General features: G+C 39.4%; 1 protein-coding gene across 1 annotated transcript in view; it reads left to right on the top strand.

Annotated features, from left to right (window-relative positions):
* The window catches only part of LOC139931639 (immunoglobulin superfamily DCC subclass member 3), a 30,031-nt gene extending 11,692 nt beyond the window's left edge, over positions 1 to 18,339 (top strand). The window contains exons 3-14 of the mRNA XM_071925194.2: positions 332 to 476; positions 1,076 to 1,206; positions 1,838 to 1,975; positions 2,255 to 2,413; positions 9,404 to 9,569; positions 10,037 to 10,287; positions 10,795 to 10,959; positions 12,443 to 12,631; positions 14,040 to 14,153; positions 14,991 to 15,117; positions 15,711 to 15,834; positions 18,262 to 18,339. Coding sequence (XP_071781295.2) covers positions 332 to 476; positions 1,076 to 1,206; positions 1,838 to 1,975; positions 2,255 to 2,413; positions 9,404 to 9,569; positions 10,037 to 10,287; positions 10,795 to 10,959; positions 12,443 to 12,631; positions 14,040 to 14,153; positions 14,991 to 15,117; positions 15,711 to 15,834; positions 18,262 to 18,339 — 1,787 coding nt within the window. The remainder of the gene's footprint in view (positions 1 to 331; positions 477 to 1,075; positions 1,207 to 1,837; positions 1,976 to 2,254; positions 2,414 to 9,403; positions 9,570 to 10,036; positions 10,288 to 10,794; positions 10,960 to 12,442; positions 12,632 to 14,039; positions 14,154 to 14,990; positions 15,118 to 15,710; positions 15,835 to 18,261) is intronic.
* Positions 18,340 to 24,598: the final 6,259 nt, after the last annotated feature.

The raw sequence follows: 24,598 nt of genomic DNA, 5'->3' as shown, positions 1-24,598 counted from the left end.
GATGACATTATACACAGGAGTCATGATCCTCAGGTTTCTGGCTTGTAAATTGAGCGGTATTCCCCTTTAGTATCTAACCTTTATTTATGCGAAATGTGGTCTTAATTTTGAGAAACACTAGCAATAGCAACACCACTGGCGTGAGATAGAGGCTACCAATCATCTCAACCATGCTCTCAGTTGTTTACAGTAATTATACCAAGGTGTCACTATTTTGACAATGCCATATTGATGATTAAAAAAATACACATATCACCTTTAAACAAAGAAAATAAGCTCATCTGGTGTCTTTTCTTTATTAAAACCCATTGTTGTGTTATTTGTTCCTCAGCACTTCCTAAGTTCCACACCCACCCAGAGTCCATGGTGGTGGATGAGGGAGGCGTGGCTCGTTTCCAGTGTCAGATCAACGGTGTACCTGAGGCCAGCATCACCTGGGAGAGAGAACAGGTGCCACTCAGCACCTCCAACAACAGGTAGGTTCACACATACACACTATAAACACGTACCATATATATACTGTCAAGGCACATATAAAAATCAGAATCAGAATCAATTTTACTGACCAAGTCAGTTTGCACATACGTGGAACTTGACTTGGTTTGCTCACATTAAAACAACACAAAATTCAAAAACAAGTAGTATAAAAATGTTTTGAGGTCGTATATAAAGAGCCCTATTCTCGAATTTCTACTTTACAATGTTCACGCACATGAAAGCAACTGTGCACACAAATACACACACACACACACACACATGCATACATGCACACACAGACACACACACACACACACACACACACATACAATTCATCCTAAAACTAACATGTTATGATTATGAAAATGTTTACATGTGCCTTGCATATTGCCACCTTTTCTGTACATAGGGATCCTCCAACTAGTAATACATATACTAAACTCTGCACATCTGGTGCTCATATTATCTACATCTGTAAAATGAAGTGAAATATATACTTTAGTATATATATAGTATATTATGATGTGTTTTCCTTTAAAAAACCCTGCCATTATTGCTCAGTGTTTAACCCACACCCTGACATCCCATCCTTGTCCAGGTACACACTCCTGCCGATGGGGATTCTCCAGGTGACGGGCGTAAGGCAGGCTGATGCCGGGATTTACCGCTGTGTAGCCTCCAACATCGCCAACACCCGCTACAGCCATGAGGCCACACTCAATGTCACTGGTAGGTGGACACACACGTAGCTCGAATTAGGGGTTCAGTTCAGTGTGGAGCTCAATAGGTAGAGCAAGGCACCCACACTGCCGGGGTTAGTGGTTCTCTTCCCTCTGGGACCACATGCTTGTACATATAAAAATGGCAAAATGTGTGAAATGTACCCATGTACTTGTAGAGGTTGTGGGTTTCAGAGTTAGTAAAGTATATGTCAGTCTGATGTCAAAAGAGAGGGAACATATCAGCTATAGAATCCACTTCTTCTGTGTTCTTGCTGTTGGTTTATAAACAGGGCCGGCTCTAAACTGCTGGAGGCCCTGGGCAAAAATGTCTGTGGAGGCTCCCTTTTGAGTCAAATCCTACCCACCATCAAGCAATAAAGAGTAAAAATGTAGTTTTTAAAGCATTGTATTTTTGTATTATTAAGTAGTACACAGTGCAGGGTGACAGCGAGTGACAGCGAAGATAGGAGAGAGATGTCAGGTGACAGCGGTCATAATCCAGGACAGCGTAGTGTTACAAAGGTTTATCATGGATGTGTCATACACCCTACGGCACTAGCAGATATATAACCTATTCATTATCCCATTCTCTCCGCTTGTGTGTCCTCCTCTCTTTCCTCCTTCCTTCATCCTTCTAGGCGGAGCTCCCAGGACCTACAAGGAGCCAGTCATCCTGTCCGGACCCCAGAATCTGACCATCACTGTCCATCAAACGGCCATCTTGGAGTGCATCGCCACAGGAAACCCAAGGCCCATCGTCTCCTGGAGCAGGCTAGGTGCGACCACATCGAGCACATACTATCCGAACAATTGATCTTGGTCTAACACAGTGGATACAATTGGATGATCATAAAGTACCCTAATTTGTGATTTAAATTACTGTAACACCTGGTTGACATCTGGATGATTTGATTTATCATTCATGATGAGGACCAGCAGCCAGATATAACTTTTATTTCATAAGCCAGCAAAGAGCCCATTCTTATCTGCATCATCCACCTTGTTTCGAGTGTATAAGTGTGTTCATCTCTCTCTCTCTGTCTCTCTGTTACCAGACGGGCGTTCCATCGGCGTGGAGGGTATCCAGGTTCTTGGAACGGGGAACCTGATGATCTCTGATGTTTCCCTGCAGCACTCTGGTGTGTATGTATGCGCTGCCAACAGGCCCGGCACCAGGATGAGACGAACTGCACTCGGCAGGCTGGTGGTACAAGGTGAGGCCATACAGAAATTACTGCAAGGTGCCCATGAGCAAGGCTTAACTTAACCCCCAGCTGCTCCAGTGGTACTGCTCAGTGGCTAAAAGTTGGAGACTGTGGTTGTACTGGGCAGCTCAAGACAAGACAATTTTGTTTGTCTCATTAAATTTGGAAGCAAATCTACCTTATCAGACTATTCACTTTTACATTACTAAATGGATACCTAAAAGGTATCTCTCTTTTTCTAGCCTGGTTGTTCTAGATATTATTAAATAACAGCCAGTTCTCCAATGGACCTCCATGATGAAGCCAGATTGCAGGTTGCTTGTGTGTATGTGTGTGTGTGTGGGTGTCTGCACTTGACCATATTAACCTGCAGTGGATGTGACTTATGGTGGTGAAGGGAAGGAAAGAGTCAATAGTCAAGCTCCGCCCTTTCTCCTCACCTTTGGCCCCTGGCTGCATTGGGGGGGGGGGGGGGGGGTCTTTGGTGACACTATTGGTGTGACTGAGGCCCCCCCACCAACCACTCACCACACACACACACACACACACACACACACACACACCTCCTTCGCCTCCTTTTTTATAATTAAGCATTGACACCAGTGTCCAGCTGTGTATGTGTGTGTGTGTGTGTGTGTGTGTGTGTGTGCGCTTTCCATGACAAGGGCTCATCCATCACCCTGTAGATGTCCATACGCACTGCCTGCTCATATTTCTCACTGTCATTAGCTCTGTTTTAATTGGCCGTCCTGAGGCTAGCTCATTACTACCACACCTCCCATAATGTTAGAGGGCAACACAAGGGGAAAAGACAAGCTATAAACAACCATGGGAAGTGTTACATTAAAATTTAATTACGAATCTATCTGGTTTCTCTGCGGAGGTTAGTCATTAGTGAATATGTAACTGATACTGCAATGAATTCAATTCAAATCTTCAAATTTTAATATCATGTATCATGAGCAAACCTGAGGAAGCAGATGTGAAAACGCATTGTTTGCGCCTTAATGCTTCAGCTCAGGATTGAGTTAAATATATCTGCATTTTTTAATTTATTGGTTCCTTTGAATGGGACAAGCAAAGATAACATTGATACCACAATTACAGTATCCAATGAATGTATGTATGAATGGACAGAACTAATTTACAACACTACTAATGTGTGGTTGATGTTAACAAGTATTGCAAACAATATAAATTGGAATGTAGAATGTGTAGCTGCCAAATATAAATTAACAAGAAAATCTGATATAAATATATATTCATATAATCTTTTCCTTCAACTGATTTGAACTCAATTGTTGAACTCAGCTGTTAAACTCAGGGCTTTTCCTTTATCAGTCCATCCATCCATCCATCCATCCATCCATCTATCTATCCAAGCCTTCATCCCTGTTGTGTGCGACTCTTTGACCGGATCAATCAATACTTCCTCCTATCAGTCTTTCACAAGTGGATTGGCGATGCTTCTGGCAGAGAGGAGGGGGAGACAGGGGCTGATCTTTAATATATTCATTAATTTATTGATCTATTTCTATCTTTTTGGGTTGGGATAGAGAAGAACAAAGAGCTTTAGGCTTTGGTCGTCTGGCAACATGGCCACCCACAATGTTGGTTAGAGAGCCTAAGTGTTTTGGCCGTTGAATGACCTAATGTTACTCACTGAGCTCAATGCCACAGTACTGCTTTAATTGCATTAATTATTGGCTACCAGCAACTTGCTCCCAAAAGGAGTGTATTGCCCAAAATTGCAGTAGTTCTAACATGCTTGTCAGTGACAATGTCCAAAAAGTAAGGTTATCAGGAGAACTGAGATTTGTTCAGATTATACATAATAAGATAAATTGAAACTTTACTGATCCCAGTGAGGAAATGGGGTAGTTCCAGCAGCAATAGTAATAGGATACCGCAAGAAAAGATTTATGAATGGGAAATATGAGGTAAAGTATGCATTACAACATTATTAAGAGAACAGAATATTAACAATATTTGAAATATACCAAAGTATGAAATATATACTGTATATACATGTAACATAATAAATATGCAGCAAATGAATATGAATACAGTGTGAAATAGGTAAAACCATTATAAAAGTAGCAGTATTGAGGGCTTTCAGGTACACCCTCTGGCAGCCATATTGGAGTTCTTTAGCTCTTGGACAAAACAGTGGTTGTGAACAGCTGATTATGTTTCTAAATGTACAACTTGGAATTTTAAACAGAATTGCTCTTTTTGACTGGGAACTGATCATTTCATCACTGACACATCTGACTGATTTTATATTTAGATACTTTCGGCTTGTTAGCTAGATAACCATAGTATCACTGTTTTGTTGTAAACACATCTGATTTACAAAAGCTAACGTACTAGTATAAACTCGCGTTAGCAGTGGCTAGTAGTTGCATGTTAACATTAACATTAGTTGCTTTGCTAAATGAGCCTGCTGGCTAGTTAGCTAGCTAACAGTTTGTTCAGGTTGATTAACTGACTCTTCTCAAACTACAACTCAGAGTGTTTTGGAGTAGAGACTAGGGCTAAAGACAGACATTTTGATGTAAATCATAAATCAGACCATTTACTTTCACTAATAACTTTACTAAATGGATCTGGAGCCACAACACAACAATCTTTTTTAGTTAGCGCTCTTTTTCTAGCCTGATTGTTATTTAGATATTAGCCAATTCTGCATTCTCTGAAATTTGTGACAAAAATGGAAAGCTAAAATGAAAGGGAAAAGAAACAGATATGTGAATTTACAGCAAACACACAGTATGTGCAAATGTGAAAAACTTTGAAAGTAAGACTGCAGGTCAAGGTGAAAGTCTCATCATCCAGGTCAAGTTTACTTGGGTGGGGTACAAAAACAAATGAAGGTCAGTGTCACTGGCTGCTGGTTGTGTTTCTATCAGGAAGGTTAGTGGAGGCCAGCAAGGTCTGAACTTTCACACAGTCTGTCTGGCTGTTTCTCTGTCTGTCTCTCTGCCTGCCTGCCAGTCTGTTGGTCCATGGTCATGGTCAGGATAAAGGGACAAAGAGGACAGGGGGAGGCCGGGCCAGATGCAAGGAGCAGAGAGAAAGGGAAGGGAGGAGGACTAGACGGTCAATGTAGGGTGCGGGGTGGTGGAGGGTGGAAGGAGAGGATGGGGGGTTGAGGGATGACCTACAACATCTGACCTTCGACCCCTGACCTTGACCTGAGAGGGCGTATCTCTCTGAAAACGGTCGAAGTCAGGGTACGGAGGGAGGGAGGGAGGCAGAATGGGGACTGGACGGACAGATAGGGAAGTTGAGGGGGAAAGGAGGCGTGGTTTCAGGGTTTCATTAGGAAGGGGGGGGTGGTGAAGATGGATGGTGTCCCTGCGGAGGGGTGAGGGTGACCAGGGTGTCACCGCACAGAGGGAGACACAAAGGACGACCGGCCATTTGGAGATGGCTGCCTTCTCTGAATGGTGCGTTAAATATATTCACCCCCCACCCCCTCTGACCCTTGGTGGTTTTTGTCAGGAGAATATTTTTTCCTATGAAAAACGTTGAGATGGGTTGCAAAGCTTTTATAATGCAGATCCCACCGAGGGGGGTCCTTTCTCACATTTTATATGAACATCAGCATAAATGGCTTACGTCCTGAAAATATTTCCCACACTAGGCCACAGAACGGTATTTATGAATTGTTAAATGTATAAACCCCAAAATGTAGTTGTCAAATTATAGGATGTCAGAGTGGCAAAAACAAACTTTGTGTTCTATTTCATTACCACAGAATATGTTTAAATTCACTGTTAGTATTCAGGATACTTGCATATATATCCATTCAAAACAAATGTATCCTGAATATTATGTATCATATAGTGACCCAGATAAGTTTGTACCCAAATGGGACAGCTTAAATGTGCAAATATTAGCCAATACTGAGCCATGTATACACTTTGTCCTATTTACTGTTGGCTTTTAGTTTAATCTGTCATTGTAATATGCTGAATCTTTTCTTAATTAATGTGTGTTACAACTGTAAATGTAATAACTTCCCATTAAGGTAATAAACCATTAACATAACAGTTTGCAGCTAAAAGTGTAACAATGCTGTAAACGTACAGAAAAAACTTTATTACATTAATGGTAGGGAACTTATTCAATTTTATAAAAATTAAATAAACAGGATTATTACACTATTTGCTGCAAATTGTTCTTATATTAACAGGAAGTTATTACATTAACAGTTGTACCAGTGTGTCCAGAGTGTGATCAGGATATGAAGATTCGCGTTGGGGAAAGTAACTTTTAAAAGTAATTAGTTACTTTACTTTACCTAAGACATTACCGAGTTATGTTACAAAAGTTACACTTTATTAAAAGTAACGTAGAGTACTTTTATGTTCCCCGCTTCTTAAACATGCCGCAGCAATATGACTTGTGCTGCCAAGTGTGCTGTCATCATTGCTTTAAAATCCAATGCAAAACTACTAGTCCATTTTTAAAACAGGAAGCCAATCTCATTTATATCTAACAATAACCCAATTAAGTTACAAAATACCACATTTCCCCCAACACTAATGAAGATGCACATAAACAGCAAATCCCAAGTAAGGCCAGAATACGAGCTCTTATCTGGACACACAGTAGTACATAATTAGTACATATCATACATGACTCAGAATGGGCTGGATTTAGACATAAAATAAAAATAAAAAATATGATTTTCAATCCCATGTGGAAACCCACTCAGTCTGAATCACACAGATTGAATTGCGTAAATCAAGTTGTTAAATCCATAGGTGAAAATCTAAGCAGTGGACAGATGTATGTAATCCTACTTCACCCCCAAAAAGGCTCGAAAACAAAGGGACTAAACCTAATGAGGAATGACCCATGGTGAAACTCAAGGTCAAGCCTGGGACTAAAAGAATAGCTGATCAATACGGAGTATGGATCGGCTGATGAACGTTCAACTGAGGACGCCTGACACGTTAGATCTAACATGTTGGTGGGACAGTTGAACAGATGAAGGGGTGGACAGCTATTCCCCCTTGTAAGAGGTAATGACCACACACATGCGCGCACACACATGCACACACACAGCGTAACTTGATTTACTATCTGGCATGGACAAAGAAGGAGACAGGAGCCTTGAACTTGTGCTGAGCCACATTGAAAAGATTTTTATTGTTCTTGAATAGTTAGTTTTAGTGTCTGAATATTGGTTCAGAGGCTTTTCCACCCTGACAAGAATACAAGTCTGAAGGAAACACTAAATACTAGTAATTTTTTGACATGAAAAATATACAAAATATCGGCACAAAATATAAATATTACTAAAAATATTGCTACTTAGGTGGGTTTACCCTCCAAGTGAATGACTCCAAGTTAACAAGCACCTGACTTATGAAACCAGCTTTGACTCATCATGCTCCTGCCACAAATCCTCAAGACAGGCCTGACTAATTTTTGCAGTTTTTAAAGTCTCTCTCTCTTTTAATTTGAATTAGCAAGAAGAAGCGTTAGAAATGTTAAAGTCAATCATGCTTGTTTAAAAGCACTGTAGAAGGAGCAGAGCACTATTTGAAGCTACTTTAGGCTGGCTTTATAAGCCCCATGTTTACCTGTGGACAGACAAACATTTAAATGCATGATTAGATCATAACAGCAGCAAATCTCAAAATTGGAGAGAGTCAAAGCAGTAAAGTCAGAGGGCAATTGGCTTTTTTTCCATTCTTAAAAGCGAATAAATACAAATTTAAATGAGGAGGCATGTGGCATTTTTTACATATGAGATTCCAAATAAAGCTTATAAAAATTAGACACTCTTTCCACTTCTCCATGTTGCGCTGACCTAAAAGTGACTGCATTGCCTGTATTTTTACAGCATATAACAGTTTCAGAACCCCCCAAATTTGAAGTTACCACTCCTACACCCACTCACATCCCACTCACATCTACATTTCCCCCCTCTGATGATACAACACAAAAACAACACACATCTACCGGTTTCTCATCCCTCCTTCTTTTCCTATATCGGTTGGTGTGAGTGAGGCTTTAGAGGAACTGACGCCCAATTCTAATGAAAGTAGTTTGGGGAATACAAAAAAAAAATCCATGGCTTCATTGATTTATGTCTCCGTATTGAAATGGGCGTCTTGTTGACACTTCACCCCTCCATCCTTCCCTCAGCTCAGAGGTGGGTGGGGGTGGGGTGGGGTGGGGTGGGGTGGGGTGGGGGTGTAGGGGTTACAGCGGGTGTCAGTGTCAATAGATCAATGAGATGCTGAGGGTAGGCGGAGGGGGGGTTGGTGGGCTTTAGAGCTTTGCAAGCGCTGCCTATATCCCTAAATATATATGCATGTCTATTGTGTGTCTAATATTGAGCCGGGTGTCAGGCGGAACGGTCAGTGCCGCATCTGTCCCAGGACAGCAGAGGGCTGGCTGGGGTCAGCACATGGTGTTTGTGTGTGTGTGTGTCTGTGTGTGGGTCTGGACAGTGACCTATGAAGTTCAAGATCTGAGGGGGGAAGGGGAGAATGACCACAGTAATTAGTTCTCACAGAGTTGTATTAATAAATCCAGTTATTATTATGAATCCAGTTGTTGTTGTTATTGTTGTTGTGCTGTTCTGGCTGTATGGATACATATTATGCCAATTTATATTGTTTATACCATTCCAACTCAGAATACAGTGCAATATTCTTTATATATATTGTTACTGACTGATAGAAATGATGATGATGATAGAAATGACTAATTGTTTTTATGTACTACATATACTTTTTATATACTACATATGCTTGTATACGTTTTATATACTGCTTCTAAAAGTGGCCTAGTCCCTAAATTACTTTTTTTTTTTTTTCATAAATTTGTGTTTACTTACTAAAAATGATTCTGATCTCCTTTCATGTTTATTCTCTGCTCCTGCGCTTTTATTACTTTATATGCACATTCATATTCTGATGGTCTTTGTTGTTTGTATCTTCTCTCACCTCATCACACTCTCTTCTTCCTCAGCTCCTCCCGAGTTCCTGCAGTGGCCGCAGTCTGTCTCCAAGCCAGCAGGGGGCAGCGCTGTGTTCACCTGTGTGGCTCAGGGCGTCCCGGAACCTCACCTGATCTGGCTGAAGAACGGCAAGGTCCTGACCCCCGGAGACAACGTCAAGCTGACCAATAACAACAGGTAGACCACAGCACTGAAAACAGCTGACAACAATAATTTAGTTTTATGTGGTTTTAATTTATCTAATAGAAATTGAGTATAAATTAAAAATTAAAAATAATAAATGGGTGATTTGATCATAGGTTTTAATCTCTCCACTAACAATGCACAAATGAGTAGGCTACCAAAATTCCAAAGTATTGTTACTTTGCTGAAAATTTACTCAAATAGACGTAAAATTACTGGTGTAAACATCTGCTTGAGTAAAAGTAAAAAAGTAGCTCAGTGTAGAAGTTACTGAGTTTTATTTTTCTTTTTACAAAATCACATTGTTGCATATGAGCAATGTTGCAGTACTAGTAGTTGCAGTAGTAGTATTATTGTTTCTGTAGCTGCTAAAATCCTCCATTTGTTTCAGTACCAGTATGAGTAGTGCCAGGTAGAGTGTGAGCAGCAGTGTTCTGATCAGACCGTGTGTTGCCCTGCAGCACCCTGGCTGTGACCCGTATCACCTCAGAGGACGAGGCCATCTACCAGTGCATCGCTGAGAACAGCGCTGGCACCAACCAGGCCAGCGCCCGTCTGGCTGTAGCCCAGGCTAAAGACCTGCCGACCTCCCCCCAGGGCCTGACAGCCAGCGCCCTGTCCAACAGCGCCCTGCAGGTGGTGTGGACCCAGCCACCCGCCGAAGTCACAGACGGTATTATCGGCTACGTCCTGCACATCCGCAAGATCGGCGGTGAGTCTCAGGACATGGGCAGTGTTAGTCAGAAGAACGCATCTTAAAGCTCAAACTTTAATGCACATTTTGTAAATAAAACTATACAATTTAAAATAATCATGAAATATATTGAAGTATCTGGTGTATTTGTGAAGACTGGATCCAAGCACAGTATTTTCCTAAGCCCATGTTTTTTTCTGTTTTTCTGTTAGAAAAGAACAACGAGGAGTGCTTCAGCATTTCCAATAGTTTTTGTGAAATGCAGTATGCTTATTATCACAGAAAGTGATTATATAGTTGACTCTTTCTTAATGGGGGGTAATTAAAAATGTAAATTTTCCTTAACTGACTTTCCTTAACTTTCCCTAACCGATTCCTGCAATTTCACTGCAAAAACACCTAAAACACCTGCCACAAAATCAAGCATTTTTGGTCACAATAATCACAAAAAGCTCTATGAAATCACTGGTATACTGGTAGTAAAGCTGTCCTAATGATGTCTGTCTGTCTGTCTGTGTGTTTCAGAGCCCGACAGCCGGGAGCTGCAGGAAGCAGTCAGTAAAACCACCTTTCAACACGACCTCGCCAACCTGGAGCCAGCCACCACCTATTCCATCTACCTGAAGGCCTACTCCCCTCTGGGAGCCAGCAAGCAGTCCAGCACCGTGGTGGCCACAACACTAGGGGGCGGTAAGAACATGAAACATTGCTAACCCTAACCCTAACACCAACCACAGGGGATTCATTTTCTATAATTTATGCTCTTTCACTTGAAGCCTTTTTTATTATGTCCTCTATCTTTCTCTCATCTATTTTCCCTTTCCTCACTCCATCCCTATGGGTCTCTATCTGTCTTTCCATGTATTATACTCAAACCTTACCCACCGTTTTATTTGCAGAATAGAGTTTACCCACTTTTTTTAGGCTGGCATAAATCTTTATGACATAAACTCATACTATATGTTATAGGAAGTAATAACAAAATGATGTAAGTTATATGAAAATAGGGTCTTTAAAAGGGGGGAAAAAAAGCATGAATTAATGCTTTTCTGAAAATACAATTGCTTTTAGTTTGGCAGGTGTGATGCGTTATGATGATTACCAACTGGAGGTAAAATTTACCCTCCTTATCTAACACTACATCACCGCATATACTCTATAGTAAGGTTTGACCGATTTTTAGATTGAAGCTGCCAATAGCTGATATTTTGTGCCAATATTGAGTTTCAAATTTGACCATTTTCATGCCAAAAAATGACAACTACAATGACACATCATTGAGTTTTAGCTGCTGTCACTCTCACATCATTACCGAATTTGATCGTTCTTTTCCTGATCTCTCTTTCTCCGACAAGCATATTCATATTCCAATACTATACAGAGCAACATTATTAGCAATGGATGCTCATAATAACACTCAAGTATTAGGTCTATCCTATTTGCAGTACCTTAGACAAGCACTTATCCCTATGAGAACCCCCAGTAAGATAGCTGGGACATACTAGTATTATCCAGGATATTGAGAGAGGTATAAACCTTATCCTGTTTATGTTTTTTGCGTGTTTTTATGGTAATATTCAGAATAGTCTGTTTATTCACATATACAAAGATATTTATGATTCATTTGTAATATGAAGATGCGTATAAACAGCTTATACTGAGTAAGAGTTTAAGAACTTTTATCCAGAATACTTTAGTTTTAAGACCTTCCGGAGGGCATTGATGTTACCAAATGATGATTTTTCCCTGAATATTTCCACAATGTTTTTCCAGAACAGTTAGTGATTTTCCAAACTACTTCAGCAAAAATTCTAGCCCAAATTTCCTTTTTTTTTTTCCTTTCAATCCAAAGCACCACCTCAGTAATTTGAACCACATTATTGTGATTACTAGCAGTTTAGAATTTAAGGAATTGTTATTTTTGAGGTTTTGCAGAAACATTTGTACTGTGTGTTTATTCAAACACACAGTACAAATATTTAATATGTATATCTATTGCAACATACTATATGTATTGTGTGTGTGGTGTGCTTGTATTCTATTTTCTTTCTTCCAGCTGAGTCCTATGACTATTTGCTGCTTATCCTTGGAGCGCTTTTAGCTCTGTCTTTCCTCCCTCAGTCTATCAGGTACTCTTATCCCTGTTTCCATTCTGTGTCCATTTTCCATCCAGTGCCGACCCCCCCCACCTTCTTCACCAAGGTGGTGAACTCCAGTGCGGTGCAGGTCCTCTGGGAGCTTCCCAGTAAGGCCGGTAAGGCTGAAGGCTTCAGGTTGTCCTACCGCCGGGTCCCCAATGCCGTCTTCCTGGGGCCAATCCAGCTGCCCTGTCACATCAACGTCCACACCATCTCTCATCTTGGTGAGTGTGTGTGTGTGTGTGTGTGTTCTTGTATTTCTGAAGATGAGGAAAATCTTCCAAAATGAGGACATTTTGGCCAGTCTTTACTTCTTCAACAGGCTAGATAAGGTTAGGATTTGGGTTTAGGGTTAAGATTAGAATTAGGATTAATTTTAGGTTAAGGGTTAGAGAATGAATGTAATCAGTGAAGATCCTCACAAGAATAGTAATACAAATGTATGTATGTATGTGTGTGTGTGTGCGTGCGTGCGTGCGTGTGTGTGTAAGAGAGAGAGAGAGAGAGAGAGTGTGATTATTTTTGTGTGCACACATGCATATGAAAAAGTATAGAATGTAACCTTCTATTTCTATGATACCTCTCAGTATAGTTTGCACCAGCCAATATGAGTAAACAAGCTAAAAACCTGCTGCATCCTCTATTCCTTCCCATTCTAATCTAAGGATTACTGATAGAATGAAAAACAAATAGTCATAGCTGGCTATGAGAAAATAATGGGCTCAGTACTAAACTAAATAAAGGGTGAATAGAACGGTAATTTAATGAGAAATGGAGCCTAGATCTACCTGATTCATTATAGGGCTGTCTATTATCTGAAATCCTTTGTTGTATAGGAGATTGAACAGATATTGATTCAAAAGAGCTGTAAGTGCTAGTCGTATTTGACGCAGTAGTGTGTCGAATGACAATTTGAGCATCAGTGCATAATCTAGTGGCGTTGGCTATAATTGCCATTGCATGTGGGTGGTCGATAACAAAATATAGTTATTGCATTGAAGCATAGCCAAACATGCAAAACATCACTTTAATGATGTTTTCTTACTGACAGATATGTTAATTTTGCCATTTGTCTGTAAGAAAAGCATGCTAAGGAAGATTTCTGGAAAATTATGGGTTGATGTCAATGACCGATTGAGTCAATTAAATTCACAGATGAAACACTAGCACTTGCATGTATCTTCTTGTAATGGGGTTAACAGTGATACAGAAAGCCAACAAGACAGATGGGGGGACAAGGGAGAGGAGGAGGGACAACAGAGACGGAACATAAACTCTGGTCCAGGGAACAGCGATATCATTTGTTATAAACCTAAGCCAAAGTCACTAGCATGTTACTTGGGGGAATACACCAAGTTTTTGGTAGGTTGTCTCGTTGGTCCAATCCATGCTAACACCATAGATGTGGATAAGTTATTGTTATTGGATGATACAAGACATGTTATACAGTAAGTTCCTCTGATGGCTCATGCAATATTACAACACATTATAATGCATTATTACCACACTCTCAAATAATTTGATCAGAGGAAGGCTAGAGAAGGGTTGTTGTTGGTTTGAATCCACAAACCAGTTCAAAACTTGAGTGAGGAAAGTGAAGGAGTAACATATGTATGGGGACCTCTCTTTTAGAACCGGGGGCAGTGTACGAAGTTAAACTGGTGGCCTACAATGGAAATGGTGAGAGCGACTGCTCCAAGAGACTGGTGTCACTGGCAGAAGAAGGCACAAGTGCCCAAACCACTGGTAAGTACAATGAAAGACTGCCTCTTTGAATAGTTTTTAGCAGGTACCAGTGTTTTCTTTAGCATGCCTGTGAAGGGTGTGGAGAGGGGAAAAGGTTCACCAAAAGGGCAAATATATATTCCCATATGCATATATTACATAGCCATATTTACTATTCCATGACCTATGTGCACTTGTTTATGCTTGGTAGCAGTGCTGGCAAGCATCTACCTGTTCTGATGTTGGGAAAGTGACTGCAGGCTTTTGATAAAGGTCAATGTGCATGTCTGAATTTACTGCTGTAGTAAGCTTTAGAGGCCAGCTGATGCCACTGTTGATTACCTTGACTCTTATGTGCTTGAACCTGTGGTGATAACCCCTACTGGCCAGCAGATGGCGCCAATCGACTCATGAGCATTAAATACTATCGGTGAGGTAGCGCCCCATAGTGTTGCATACTTAAGGATGAACAAACGTTATATACCTCTCTTTCTTTAGAGGAATCACCATGTCATGGTGTGTTAAGATGGTAATGCATATCTAGTTGAAATAGTGCAAACGTGTTTTATATTTTGTATACTTTACTATACTTGTAAGCACATTTGATCGACTACCTGATGGGTTAAGCACTTAAAAGCACAAAAAAGGTAAAACATTTGAGGTGAGCTTGAGGGGTTGCTACCATAGTGCTTTACTATTATTGCTCTATTACTATTATTTATTATTGGTTTCACTAGAGAGTTTTAGTGTCAAGACCTTTCCATCTCTGGGAAAACATCTGGCAGGTACTGATCATATATATTATGTGCTATGCAGATGTAATTACTGCACTCACCTCAACCTCTCTTTGATCAACAGGAGGGAAAAGCCCGTGCCAGTGCAGGGATGGAGAGGGCTCTCTGGGTGGCATCGTAGTTGGCATTCATATTGGCATGGCCTGCATCATCTTCTGTGTTCTCTTCCTCATGTTTGGATACCGTCGCAGGTAAGGGCCTACAATACACACAGTACATCCCTTATACTTGTATATTATGCACTATTACATGGTAAGATAATTCATAATGAATTATGAGGTAATACATCATGTGTCATATTTACTGATATAGATACCTGGAAGGTTCAGTATTTTTAAACGCCTATCCTATTGATGACTAACCAAGTCCAAACAGTTCTATATTAATTATTTTTCCAATTACGACTGCCGTGGAAGTACAGTATATGGAATGGCTTGTGATTCTGAGATTAAGAGTTTCATATGCCATTTACTTGTACTAGCATTTATCAACACATGCTAAGTGGATGCTGGCGCCAATTTCTCAGACACAAAATATAACAGTCTAAAACCTTTTTGAATGTCCTAAAAGTTGGCTTGCTTATTGACCAACATGATTACCTCCTGAAAATCCAGTGCTCTTTAACAGCTGCTGTCCTAAATGTCAATATTTGGAGAATTCACTGATTGAACAGATATTGATTCATTCCTGAAAATGCTGAACCTTCAAGACTTGTTCTTCTGCAATGCTAATGTTATTACAAGGTTCTGTAGAATGTGTACTCAAAGATGGAGCCTATTTCCAGTCTGTTTTGCAGCAAAGGGACTCAGGACAGCTGGTCTGTACCGAGGGACGACGCAGGGCATCTCGGTCACAATGGCATCCCCAAAGATGGAGCAATTCGGCCAAGAGTCGAATCAGTGCCTCAGGTAGTACTTCAGACTATGCTCGCAACACATTGTTGTACTTACAATTTAAAACATCTTATTCCGTGTGCAAGTGAATATAATTAATTGTAGCAGCTAATAATGTAATAACTGCTGGATAATGGAGTAATATCTAGCACACACATAGGCTCGCCCACACACAATAGCTATGTTTCAAAGAAAAAATAAACATATCATCTTTGTGTTAATAATTAGTGACACAAATTTAGGTTGATTTTACCGTAGGCATTTTAATCAAATATGTACACCTTAAACATGTTTTATGACAGCTATAGATTTTTCTGCACTACACCGGCCCCTAATACTGAGACGCCACTAATGTAATAATTTGTCAAAATGTAGCTAATGAAATATCTCTCTAAATGGGTTAGGGTTACAGTAATAAACATTGTATTGTTACATTAACTGGCAATTGGCAAACCTCATATGGGTGGAGCATAGTTTTAACTGATGATATAATAACAATAATACTGACTATGAATAACAAGAATGTAATAACTCAAATTATTACTTTATTTGTCCATTTATTATTATAGCAACTGTTAAAAATATGTTACACCCTTTATATGTAATATTGCTGGATTATTACATTATACAGCAATGTATAACATTAACAGGATTTATTACATTTTTAATTTTGATTTTGGATGTTTCAATTACATTTTGACAAGTTATTGAAAAAATCTGACAGTTATTACATTATCAGTTGCTAAAAGGGACATTGAATACATTTCCAGACATTTCCCAGAGGAAGGTTTTAGAAAAGATGATTGCTTTGGTTGTACAGGATCAGTTGCAATCCAGCTTTTCTTTGCCCTGCTGTGATGCAGTTCTTGTATGGATCGCAGCTGACTGCCAATCACCCACTCAATAGGGCATAGGTCTATAGGCCTTTGGAACAGGATAGATTGAGCTTTCAACGCTGTTGTACAAAAATAACCTTTTCTGGGCTGCAGGACATGTCATCCCATTTGAGGTGTTGATGATGATCAACTTGAATGACTCAGCTGAGTTCACAATTGAGCTATTGCTGCTGCTATCTCCAGTAGTTCTACAGTGGCACTACAGTTTAGTTCTACAGTCATTTCTCGGACGCAGAGCTGCTGTGGTTGCAGAAATAATCTTGTTCAGTTAAACCTCAATTGGCAGAATCAAAGCACCGCAGTTTTTTGGAACACAAGTTAGTTAACTGACAAACTTCAGTGGCAAAGTCTACAAAAACTCTACAAAATATAAATGAAGAATATAAATGGCAATTTTTTCATTCATTCATGACCATGGCATTCATGATCTTGGAAGGTGAGCAGGCTAGCTAACTAGCTTACCTAGATAGCTATAGGTATGGCTATTTTGAATTTGAAAGGTCAGCTAGGCTAACTAGCTAAAATAAATAATTTAGTATGGCTAGATTGCATTTTTTCAGTTCGTAGAAGGCTAGGCTTCATAATATTGTCTACCTCCTCTCTTACCCCATGCCTTTTTCATTGAGCTTCAGTATAACTTTACTTAGCTGGAAAAACTGTTTGTTGGCCCATTAAGGTTTAACTCAACAAATTAGATTATTTCTGCCTCCAGAGCAGCTCTGCTCTGAGATGTTTGTAAAACTAGGTTGTGATTTAACATATTGACTTGTTAATCAACTAACAAAGATAAGATAAGATAAGATAAGATAAGATAGCACTTTATTAATCCCCTTGTGGAAATTCAGGAAGAATGTGTAAGCAAAACCTAATTATAAGGCAAATATGTTTGTGGATTTCTGTTACATTTGTACATTTGATCAAAACAATTAATCTCGTACTAATATCAACAATGTTTACAGTTTTCAGTGTACATTGACGGCACAGCTTCTGACCATAAGCTGTTAGATATAAGACAAAGTTGACCATGTAGAGTCAGTTGCCAATATTTTAGGTTACATTCATCCATCATTTTCTTTGTTTGAGTGTATCAAAACCATTCAAGTATTGGATAAAGGTTGATGCTGTTATTCATCCATCTGACATATGACACAATGATATACAGTATATGACCTAAGGGGTACCACACTGTTAAATCAATACCTAGATAAGAACGTTAAGGGTCTCAACTTCAAGGGAATTCAGGTCAGAAAAACAACACCAACAGACCTGGAGTAGTCTGATGAGACCATGATTTGTTATTTCCATGAGATGTATCATTCTTTGCATCCAAACATCCAAACTGGCCATTGCATTAATGGGGTTGTTTCTGGCTTGATAGGTAGTAACTCAGTAGGCTATTATTATCAGAAAGTCAGTAAAGACAGATATTTGGTGACAAGAAACCTTGAGATCATTGGTTGAGTAAGTCAGAAATAAATGATATACCTGAATTATTAACTAATTTCTTCTCTCCTTTCTTGTCTCTCCATCTCGTCATGACTTTCAGGAAGTGGTGTGTCCAACCCAATGCCAGGTCGTCATTGAGCAGCACTCGTCGGGTTTGCCTGGCACGGGCACTGGCTAACACTGGTCAATAACTTTCCCAACCCCAACCCTAACCGTAACCCTCCCCACCAACAGTCTGCAAGGTTCCTCCACCTCACCTGGCCAACCAACCCCCTCCTCTCCACCCCCTTCTTTCATGCCCTTTGATAGGGGTCAGTCATAGTTTTAGTCTCCCCCAAAAACTGCTGCTAATAAACAGAATAAACAGCTGTAACTGCTAACCTGATAGAGTAACCACTTATAGAGCTAAGGAATATCCTGATCGCTCTGCGTTCAACATGATCCATGAAACATTTTCCTTCATTTCCCGCCCAACCTCAAACCAAAGCTTATTGCCTTTATTGCCTGTGCACATGTGGCATGTATGTAGAATGAAAGCCTTGAGAAAATATTCTTACTCCAGATTAAGTCTTGTCACAATATTTTTGTTGTGTACACCGCAAAAACTCATGTCATGTTTCCAGCGGGAGTTCCTTCCATAACCAAAATGTTCTCTTTCACTGATCTCCCCTGGTAAACTGACATGCTAAGTTGTGCACTATGGTCTTAAAGCCCCAAATGATGCCAAATATATTGACCTAATGGGGCAGAGACAGAGAATTGTGACAGAGAATTCTTGACCTCGCCTTCAAGTAGCATTTGCTCTGCAATAAAAAAGGGAAGAAACATAGCGGCCTTTGTGATAGCCTTATGGAGGTGTGAGTGTGATTAGAAAATGATTGTCTTACCACCGTACTAGCCTCGAGACAGGTCGATTTGGAGGAACCATGTAAGCAACTGTCCCTTTACTCCCCTGTTCCTAATCCACTGCAACCAAAAACTGCATACCTCCAAAGATAGCTACCTCAGTCTGACGAGAATGTCTGAGCCATAGTTGAGGCAAACGTTAGCCTGTTGATGCTGCTTGTGCTAGCCTACCTCAGCCAAAAATTATTAAAACCCTTACCCTTCAGCAACTACTTCCCCCACTCGTGCCAATGCCAGTGTACCGTGCCAGCCGCCAACAACACCTGTCCAGAGAGTGCCCACCAGGATGACTGCCATGGAGAGCATAACCATGGCAGGGCCTGAATGTCACTGTACCCACTTCCTGTCTACCCTCGCCTGAGCTTGATCCTGTTCATTCTTTCTGCCAGAAGCTCAAGCCCTATCCTGCCAGAGACCAACCTGAGCTGGAACTCGTCCAATTCAACCCAGGTCTCCAGTGTTTGGCCTCGTGTTTCCATCAATATACCATCCATTTTTGAGGGAGGCCTTCAACTCTTCCTTTTTGATGCAGAATAGAGCATTGCCCTGGATCTGACATCAGGTTTCCTTTTTGGAAGGTATGAAGCAAGCAGAGATTGGCCATGTAGCATTGCCTCTTTGATTATTGTTGCTCCATTGTTTGGTAATCCATGGCTTTCAAAACCCCTGATTCACAAGTGTCCATCTCCAAAGACATATTTGTGCAGCGGATGTACCTCATGGAAAATATGAACCTCACAGAATGCCTCTCGAACTCTTTAACCCCTCCCATGGGATAAGAGATGTATTCAAATGTTTTTCTATGAAGTCTATCAAAGAAAACAAGAAGATGTTATCCTTCAAATTAATGGGATGCTTGTTTTGTCTGCACAAACTTGATGGCATTTCAAAGGTAAGCCAAATAAGTGATTGTTTTAGGCCATGCTGCCAAGTTAACTCTCCAGATGCCAAATCAGTCACCATGGGAACTTGATGGCGCTGAGTTGGCGGCTGAAAATGTTTATTGAGAGTTTGAAGGTGATACTTGCCTGAATGCACGGACAGGGCACATGTTTAACCTTGTCAGCCTATCCAAAAAAAAAAAGTTTTTATATGAAAACCAAGCTGAATGATACCCAAAGATGTAAACATTTTGATGGTTTTCTTTATTTTCCTTCACAATATTATTTTAAGAGAAACTACAGTTGCTTTGAATTTTAGATTGTTCCTGTTTTTAAGGGGTAGCCAGTATGAAAAGTGCTTTAACTGAAACCAGGCCAAAAATTTTGTCATGATTTCTTTACCATTTTTTTAAAGATGAATTTCCAGTGTTTTTGTTTGGAACTTGTTCCAGGTCTACCCCTTCAACATGGAACTCTCTTATTTTGTTGATTATAACATTTAACTTTTAAAGAGTGACCAAATGAAAATGTCATATATTTTCAAGGAGATTTTCTATGTTAATACAAAAAGGAATACTTGCTTTCTCTTTAAAAGTAGTTGAATTTTTTGCCAAATACTTAGCTATCTTGGAGAAATATGTAACCAAATACCTCTACATGTTTTAACATTCATAGTCTTTACCTTTGATGACACCTCCTCATAACCAAAGCACAGTAACATGCGTGTAAGTGTGATAATATACATGTGTGTGAATGGCTGACAGTATGTGAACCTTGAGGGCAGTAGCTTTGAGGAGGAACCTGAAATTTAGCTTTAAGGCTCTTTTTCTGAATTGTTTTCAGATATTAGTTGATTACCCAATTGACCAAAGAACACAACTAATTTTAAATAAGTGGATTATCTAATTGTATGTGAGGAAAAAGTGAAATTAAAGCTTTGAACTTTTCCTCCTATCCCAGAACAGAAACAATTCAGATATAAAAAAGTTACCAAAAGAGTGGGTTGCCTCAAAGTTTTATTGTCCTCAAGGTTGACCTTAACCCTTAATGAGTGTTAAAGGTTTACTCAAAAGCACTGCAATATTTTCCTCTCATCCTTGTTTCTTACAGTATTGAAAGGTGTGAAAGAAATGTGATACCAAAAAAGTGTATTTGATATGGAAGATCTTAAAAATAATTGCTTTTTTGTAGTGTGAAGTGTGTAGTGGTTAAAATAGATTTCTCAGTTTTTTAAATGGAAAACATTTGTTGGTTCTGTTTGGAGAATTTCATTTCTCTTTTTTGTTTGAGTCTTTGACTTTAATTCCTCTTCCTGTGTACAGGAAAAGTTGCCAAACAAATTATATGTTTTTTTTAATGTTTATTATTATTATTGTCATTATTATTAGAACTGATAACAGTAAATATAATCATAATTTTCAGTCAGCCCATTTTTCCCATAAAGTTTTTTTTGTTTTGTTTTTTTGTTTTGTTTTTGCAGATGTGTAAGGATGATGTGAAAATGTTTGTTAGAATTATTTTGTGGTGGTCTTTGAGCAAATGCAGTGGGTTTTCTATAAAGGATGATTTCATGATAAATGGAGACAGTAAACATTTTGTTTCAAGGTATTATTAGATCTTTTGAAGTAAAACTCACCTGCTGCCCTAAAGACCCACTGACTAGAAGAAAAAAACTACAAAAAAATTGTAGGGAAGTAGAAACTGGCTGCTAGTACCAATGAGATGAAACAATGCTTTAATAATTATAAAAGATTTTCTGTTTTCTGTAAGCATTCCACTGGTGTATTATAGCCAACTGAAAACCTAAAGCTTTAAAATGTTTAGAGACTAAGGATCCTGTCCTTGTCTTTGGCCAAAATGAAAAGGTTTGGAAGTGGTGTACTGACAGTACTACAGTAAGCTGCAGCCAGAATCAGAGACCAAGTTGTGATTCACAAAGTGTCCACAGTACTTTCATGTCGCTTATGGAAACACTGTTGTTAATGTCACTTATTTATTTATTTATTTAAGAGCCAATGCTGCAAGTATTAAAGTTGCGATGGTTATTACAAGACAACACTAGCACTTCACTGCCACGTAGAAACTGTGGAGCTCATATGACAAGACATGAAATGTCTCAAATTATTATTCTTATTTGATGATAGCTGTAATATTGATAATTATTTACTACTCTCTCACAAAGAAACAGATCAGGATGAATGATCACACAGTAATATGGATATGCAACTTTGTATCCCAATTGCAAATATCCCTGTATACACAAATATTGGCTTATTCATTTAGAATGTTACAATGGAAATTAAGCTTAGGCTGATTATAAAAACCAATAGTAGACAGGACGACACCCAGCTATCACATTAGGGTTTCTCATAATTGCCATGAGATTATCCATACTATTTAAAAATTAGGTAAATTAGATATTGCCTTTAAATGCGCTTATTTAGAGAATACTTGAGTATCTCAAATATTAATGGCATATTGGTATACAAGTAAGCATGGCGGTTAGTATTCTGGTGATGCTCTCCAGACACAGAGAAGACTGCTCTCCTTTCAAGCAACATTTCACTTCTGTTGATAGTTGCATACAGACAAAATTACTTCTTAAAAAATTATGACAATGAACACAGAAAAAACGTCACTGTCCGAATTGATATTGTTTGTACAGGTTCAAAGAATAATTTATGGAGATGTGCATAAAAAAATAGTGAAAGAAAAGTGAAGATGTTGAAACAAAATTAATGTTGCTTTCATGCTGACTGATTGGCATACCAACATTTTCAATGGTCTAATTCAAACTAAACAACTTGGTCTCTTTGCATGACTGCAGACTGCTATATCTGAATGTGTCTGTATTATACTCTGCTTTCTCTCCTTCCTTGATCACATTCCACTGCGCCCAAAACCAAATAAAGACTTTTACTAGAGCAGTGTTTCTCTTACAATCAATTTGCATTTATTTTGCTTGCATCTGATGGATATTTCTTTTTGTTACAGTTTAAGGCCTCTCTGTGGGAGGAACATATTCTTTCAGATACTAGCTGTAATGCATGCAATCAGTAGGCGTTTCAAAAAGCCAAAACATGTCAGCACCCTGATGACACCATTCAGTTTCCCCTGCCTATGTAATTCAGTTTCCCCTGCCTATGTAACAACATAGCATGCACCATGTAACATTAACAGTTTGTTGGATGCTTAGGGAAAGTAAAAAATATCAGTCATATTTGCACAATTTACACAGATCTGCACTTTTTCTGAATCAGAGGATGGCCTACTAGCTCAGGTTAGCCCCTTAGCTCAAGCTGAGCTGTAGCCAGAGTGGAAATACAAGCAGGGATTCTGACAGTGTTTCTGTATTTATACGCTCATACATCTGTCAAGTGTCTGGTACAAGACACTATGAGCCCACCTGACATTTGGACCCTTTGAAACAAACCATGAATGTCTTTTTTTTAAATGTCAAATAAGTCAGTAAGTCAGTTTTGTCAACTATAGAAGTAGCAGTTGCTTCACAAATGTCCATGTTCACTCATCATCTCAGAATGGGGGGGGGGGGACTCTGCTGAAAAAGGAATTCACATTAGCATATCTATGAAACTATGAAATTGTCCCTTTATTATCTGATAATGGAGGACTTGGCATTAGAGAAGCTTTTGCTCATATTAACAAGCCAAGTTTTTGAAGGTGATCTGTGGCTTTCCAAAGAAAGGCTGGCAGCCACTGTAACTTGGCAGAGAGATTGAAGCAAGGCAACTGGACATGGATGCTGCTGCAGACTGGGCAGGCAGCCAGACAGATTGGGTGGGTTGGGATCAAGGTGAGGCAATATAAAAGCCAGTGATGGAATGCATCAATACATGTCACAGACAACTTGCAAGTCAGCAGGAGTATCTGATGATACCTGTTTAAAACTTTAAACATGTATTACAGTTTCCACATTGTGGGATAATAGTAAAGACATCAAAACTATGAAATAACACAAATGGAATTATGCACTGACCAAAAAAGTGTTAAATCAAGTAGCCACCCTTTGCCTTGATGGAAAGGCAAAGGCTTTGGAAATAAATTCATACGTAGGCATCAACATCACTATTTATATTTGTCTAAGAAACTAATTTCAAGCATTTAAGCATAAGCCTTTAGATCAAAATGGCTTTAAGATAATGAAAAACATGTAGGCAGTGTACATCTGGTCTAGTCATGTTCATGGCTGTTGTTGCTAATGAACTATTACAAATCCTGCTAACCCTGCTAAAAGCTGACATATTTTTATATCTAAAAACATGCTAAGCTCTTAGCTGGGCACATGCACAGGCACACACAACAGAGCAACCTTTCATTCAAAATGAGAAAAAAGTCATACTGTGAAGCAAGGCTCCCAATGGACATCTGACATCTCAAATGGCCCATACCTCTCGCTAATGTCTCAATTTCAGCAAGAGTTTCTCTGTTCATCCAACTATTCAACTCCAATGGTCCATGAAAACAATTATATACTGTACATTTAGGCCTCCATGTTAAAATAATCTCTATAATGTGCATCAGGTCTGCATGAATATCACTGAATATACGGGGTGGGATGCGAACCCTGGTTCCTAGAGCTTTACGTAACTCCAGTACACATCCAGAAGGCAAAACACAATCACCAACAGT

The sequence above is a fragment of the Centroberyx gerrardi genome, chromosome 19 (genome assembly GCF_048128805.1).
Source record: "Centroberyx gerrardi isolate f3 chromosome 19, fCenGer3.hap1.cur.20231027, whole genome shotgun sequence".
Classification (NCBI taxonomy): domain Eukaryota; kingdom Metazoa; phylum Chordata; class Actinopteri; order Beryciformes; family Berycidae; genus Centroberyx; species Centroberyx gerrardi.
This window is presented reverse-complemented; position numbering and strand designations above follow the sequence as displayed.